This window comes from Ammodytes marinus, assembly GCF_949987685.1.
Source record: "Ammodytes marinus genome assembly, contig: scaffold_34, whole genome shotgun sequence".
Lineage (NCBI taxonomy): Eukaryota > Metazoa > Chordata > Actinopteri > Uranoscopiformes > Ammodytidae > Ammodytes > Ammodytes marinus.
In genome coordinates, this window is record NW_027648438.1 from 285,001 (window position 1) to 290,000 (window position 5,000).

Below are 5,000 nucleotides of genomic sequence, written 5' to 3' on the forward strand. Positions count from 1 at the left end.
TCTGTCTGACTGTGTGTGTCTGTCTGACTGTGTGTGTGTCTGTCTGTCTGTCTGACTGTGTGTGTGTCTGTCTGACTGACTGTGTGTCTGTCTGTGTGTGTGTCTGTCTGACTGTGTGTGTGTCTGTCTGACTGTGTGTGTGTCTGTCTGTCTGACTGTGTGTGTGTGTGTGTGTGTGTGTGTGTCTGACTGTGTGTGTATTATTGTTACAATGTGTATTTAACTGTGTGTATATTACTGTCTCTGTGTGTGTGTGTGTGTCTCTGTGTGTGTCTCTGTGTGTGTGTGTCTCTGTGCAGTACTCTGTATATTTCTTACTGTGTCTCTGCGTGTGTCAGTGTGTATTTCTGTGTGTGTGTGTCTCAGTGACTGTATAACTGTGTATATCTCCCTAACCATTCCCTCTCAGTGGTGTGTGTGTGTGTGTGTGTGTGTGTGTGTGTGTGTGTGTGTGTGTGTGTGTGTGTGTGTGTGTGTGTGTGTGTGTGTGTGTGTGTGTGTGTGTGTGTGTGTGTGTGTGTGTGTGTGTGTGTGTGTGTGTGTGTGTGTATTACTCTCCATGTATATTCCTTAACCCCCCCCCCGCCCCTTCTCAGTGGTCTCCTGTTTGGTTTGTCTGAAGCCGACTCCAAAGCTTCTGTCTCATCTAACTGTCGCTCTGCCGTGCTGCTGGGAGGTAAAGACACAATCATATAAAATAATAAATAATAATAATAATATACATACTGTGTTGACTCCTACTAAGGCCATCGACATGTACACAGGGATCTTTGTAAAGGTTTTGTTGGTATCTCTTTGTCTGGACATCACAGAGAGAGAGATACACCCTGCGTTCCAAATCACATACTCTTTCTTTTTACTACACTACATACTAGAGTACAGAAGAGTTTTAGTCTTTTTACTACACACTAAAGTACAGAAGAGTTTTAGTCTTTTTACTACACTACATACTAAAGTACAGAAGAGTTTTAGTCTTTTTACTACACTACATACTAAAGTACAGAAGAGTTTTAGTCTTTTTACTACACTACATACTAAAGTACAGAAGAGTTTGAGTCTTTTTACTACACTACATACTAAAGTACAGAAGAGTTTTAGTCTTTTTACTACAATGCATACTAAAGTACAGAAGAGTTTTAGTCTTTTTACTACACTACATACTGAAGTACAGAAGAGTTTTAGTCTTTTTACTACACTACATACTAAAGTACAGAAGGGTTTTAGTCTTTTTACTACACTACATACTAAAGTACAGAAGAGTTTTAGTCTTTTTACTACACTACATACTAAAGTACAGAAGAGTTTTAGTCTTTTTACTACACTACATACTAAAGTACAGAAGAGTTTTAGTCTTTTTACTATACTACATACTAAAGTACAGAAGAGTTTTAGTCTTTTTACTACACTACATACTAAAGTACAGAAGAGTTTTAGTCTTTTTACTACACTACATACTAAAGTACAGAAGAGTTTTAGTCTTTTTACTACACTACATACTAAAGTACAGAAGAGTTTTAGGGCCACAGACGGGAGAGAAAAAAAATCAGATAAGGAAGATTTTTTTTCATTATGTCAAGAATTAAGACGAATACTGCAAAATGCTATTGGAGTTAGTGGGGAATCTATGTATTTTCAGCATACTACAATTGACGTGCATGTATTTGGGACATCCTAAATCTTTTTCTGGTGTACTAAATAGTAGGGCAGTATGGGTATTGGAACGCAGGGACGGCTACTAACATACCAGCGTACCTGTGAGCATGGCTTTAGTAAACTGAGCTTCAGAAGGTTTTAGTTAACAATCAAAATATGGTTTTTGTGTTGACAGAGTCTAGGAGAACGGCCAACGGAGTGGTTAAGACTATGAGAAGCTGCAGCGCTGCATCAGGCCACAGGGAGGCGCCAGTGGACGAATGTGAGTTTACACTGAATATTAAAATGCATTTACTTATTTCATATCAAACAATACAAAACTATATATTTTTTTCAAATTAGTTCACAGATAAGAAATATAAAAAGTATGTCACAACATATAATCGCTAAACCAGCATTGACAGGCCTAGGCTCTGTAAACTGGTATGTAAACAAAAGGTGCCAACCATACTGCCCTACAAAGGAAGAAGGCATTCCTTAGCTTTATATTAAGTAATTTATTCTACATATTCATATTTACCTCTGATTTGATCATTGACTAAAAACTGGCATGTTGCTATAGCTATGATAGCTATAGCAACATGCCAGTTTACAGAGCCTAGACTGTGTATTAACACTGGCTTGTTTTCAGCACACACACAGTACAGACAGGTAGTGGATCATGAGGAGATATTCACTGATTTAGACAAAGTGATTTTAACAACAAGCGTTCTCCAGAATCACTGACTGCACCTTTAATCAGACTGTTGATCAGAGCAGTGACCCAGTGTTTTTGTTTTACCTTTACCAGGTGAAGACAGTGAGACAGGCAGACAGTGAGACAGGCAGTTGGTCAGTGACTCAGGGTTTCTGTTTTTACCTTTACCAGGTGAAGACAGACAGTGAGACAGGCAGACAGTGAGACAGACAGACAGTGAGACAGACAGACAGTGAGACAGGCAGACAGTGAGACAGTGTTTCATGCTTTTACCTTTACCAGGTGCAGACGCTCCGGCAGCAAAGAAATCTAAACCAGGCGACTTCATCAGCATCTGAACCAGGCGACTTCATCAGCATCTGAACCAGGCGACTTCATCAGCATCTGAACCAGGCGACTTCATCAGCATCTGAACCAGGCGACTTCATCAGCATCTGAACCAGGCGACTTCATCAGCATCTGAACCAGGCGACTTCATCAGCATCTGAACCAGGCGACTTCATCAGCATCTGAACCAGGCGACTTCATCAGCATCTGAACCAGGCGACTTCATCAGCATCTGAGCAGGACGGGCTGGAGACTCAACAACAATCAACTTATATATTTTTATTTTCTAGTTTACAATGAAAAATACATAAACATTTTTTCCAGACATTATTCAATAAACATTTTTAATTTCTTGTTAAGTGAAAACATTTTTATAAAGTTTTTGTTAAAAGTGAAATTGAATAAAAGTTTTTCTCTTCATTAATCATTGTGAATAAAATAAAACATTGATATATAAATGTATACATGAATTGTGTTTAATTATTTTTGTTCATTATCCAATAAAAAAAGCTTTAATTTCTTGTTAAAACTGAAAAGCAATGTCATAAAGTTTTTTGTTTAGAAAAAAAAAAAAAAAAAACAGACGTCAGACATTATTCATTCAAATCTTTTATTTTGAAATCAGTGTAGTGTCCTGTACAAATGCTTCCTGTGCTCTGATTGGTTCAGCAGGAAATGATGTCATTAAAAATAGAGCGCTCTGATTGGTTTACAAAATATAAAAATCTTCCGCTTAAAAAGTACAAATTTACAGAAACATTTAGAAGAAGTTTTTCCTGTTTTAGTACAAACATGAACATTTGTCCCTTTGATCTTTGATCCCTTGTTAAAGATATTATGATGTCATATGGGGCGCTCTGGTGGTGTAGTGGATAGAGCGTGTACCATATTGGCTCCAGCCTTCGTTGCAGTGGTCGCGGGTTCAAATCCGACCCGTTGACCTTTACTGCAGGTCACCCCCCCCCCTCTCTCTCTCTCTGTCTCTCTCTCTCTCTGTCTCCCCATTTCAACTCTGTACTGTCTAATAAAGCTTGAAAATGCCCCAAAAAAAATAAGAGAAAGAATATATTATGATGTCACAAGATCAGCTGTGACATCAGAGTGGGAGGAGGCTCTTAATGGACCAATCAGGGCCGAGTATTTGATTATTGATTTGTTATCGATAGCAGACGTAAAAAAACACTTTTTTAAAAAATAGAAGTAACTATTTTTACACTCAAGTCTAAATCTGAAATATACTTTTACATTTTACTTTTAGTTATTCTCCAGATAGATCCAATTGAGGGTTGAACCTCATTTGCAATGATGTCGAGTCATATACAGTACACAGTATAATGCCCGTGTAACACACACACACACACACACACACACACACACACACACACACACACACTTAGATATCTTTCCTCACGCTAACTGCAACGTTAGCCTATTAGTACATTCATATTTTTCCATTAATTTCATTATCCAAATTATTTTCCAAAAATATTTCTGCTGTCTGTCTGTCTGTCTGTCTGTCTGTCTGTCTGTCTGTCTGTCTGCCTGTCTGTCTGTCTGTCTGTCTCGGGGGAATGTAAACTAACGGACTAGCTAGCACCTGATTGGTCAATGACATCATAGTGACACAGGAGTGAATGACTGGACGGTTTCTTATGATGTAATAAGGTTTAGACTCCTCCCCTCTTCTCACAGACCCAGGATGTGGTTGATGTGGCCCTGGTGCAAACAGAGGAAATATAAAGGTGAAACTCGAAAAATTAGAATATCGTGAAAAAGTTCATTTATTTCAGTAATTCAACTTAAAGGTGCAGTGTGTAATATGACATAATCAAGAAAGTTCTAGAATGCAACGCTCCCTGGGTAACCCCACCCCTTTAGAATAATAACAGAAGCTACAGTGGCCTTCAAGGACAAGAACAATTCTTCATTTTAAACAATGCACCTGATGACATTCCAACTATGACACTTTCAAGATGGCGGCACTAGGCCTTGGTCCAAAATATGCAGAAATATGGACATATATGAGACCCTTTCTAAGGGAAAAAATAATAATTCAAAAAAATGTTTTCAGCTATTATGCACTAAATTAAATGTACTTATGGATATTATAATTACTTTCTACAAAATCTGCTAGGAAATAAAACCCAGAATTCTACACACTGCAGGTTTAAAAGGTGAAACTAAAATATTATATAGACTCATTACATGCAAAGTGAGATATCTCAAGCCTTTATTTGTTATAATTGTGATTATTATGGCTAACAGCTTATGAAAACCCCACATTCAAAATCTCAGAAAATGTTAATGTTACATAAAAATCAAT

The 5,000-nt window shown here is 37.7% G+C and overlaps 2 protein-coding genes across 3 annotated transcripts in view; one reads left to right on the forward strand and one right to left on the reverse strand.

Moving 5' to 3' along the window:
- Window positions 1-3,022, forward strand: part of rpp30 (ribonuclease P/MRP 30 subunit) — a 9,016-nt gene extending 5,994 nt beyond the window's left edge. Inside the window, exons 10-13 of one of the 2 annotated variants that reach the window (XM_080054445.1) lie at window positions 597-676; window positions 1,829-1,915; window positions 2,633-2,668; window positions 2,894-3,022. In XM_080054445.1, coding sequence (XP_079910571.1) covers window positions 597-676; window positions 1,829-1,915; window positions 2,633-2,668; window positions 2,894-2,913 — 223 coding nt within the window. In that variant the 3' untranslated portion in view covers window positions 2,914-3,022. Of the gene's footprint in view, window positions 1-596; window positions 677-1,828; window positions 1,916-2,632 lie in introns of both variants that reach the window. The other variant, XM_080054444.1, reaches the window with a different exon arrangement.
- A 279-nt stretch (window positions 3,023-3,301) lies between these two features.
- LOC307270554 (uncharacterized protein) overlaps window positions 3,302-5,000 on the reverse strand; it is a 5,799-nt gene continuing 4,100 nt past the window's right edge. Inside the window, exon 4 of the mRNA XM_080054436.1 lies at window positions 3,302-4,393. Within this exon, the coding sequence (XP_079910562.1) occupies window positions 4,364-4,393 (30 nt within the window). The 3' untranslated portion in view covers window positions 3,302-4,363. The remainder of the gene's footprint in view (window positions 4,394-5,000) is intronic.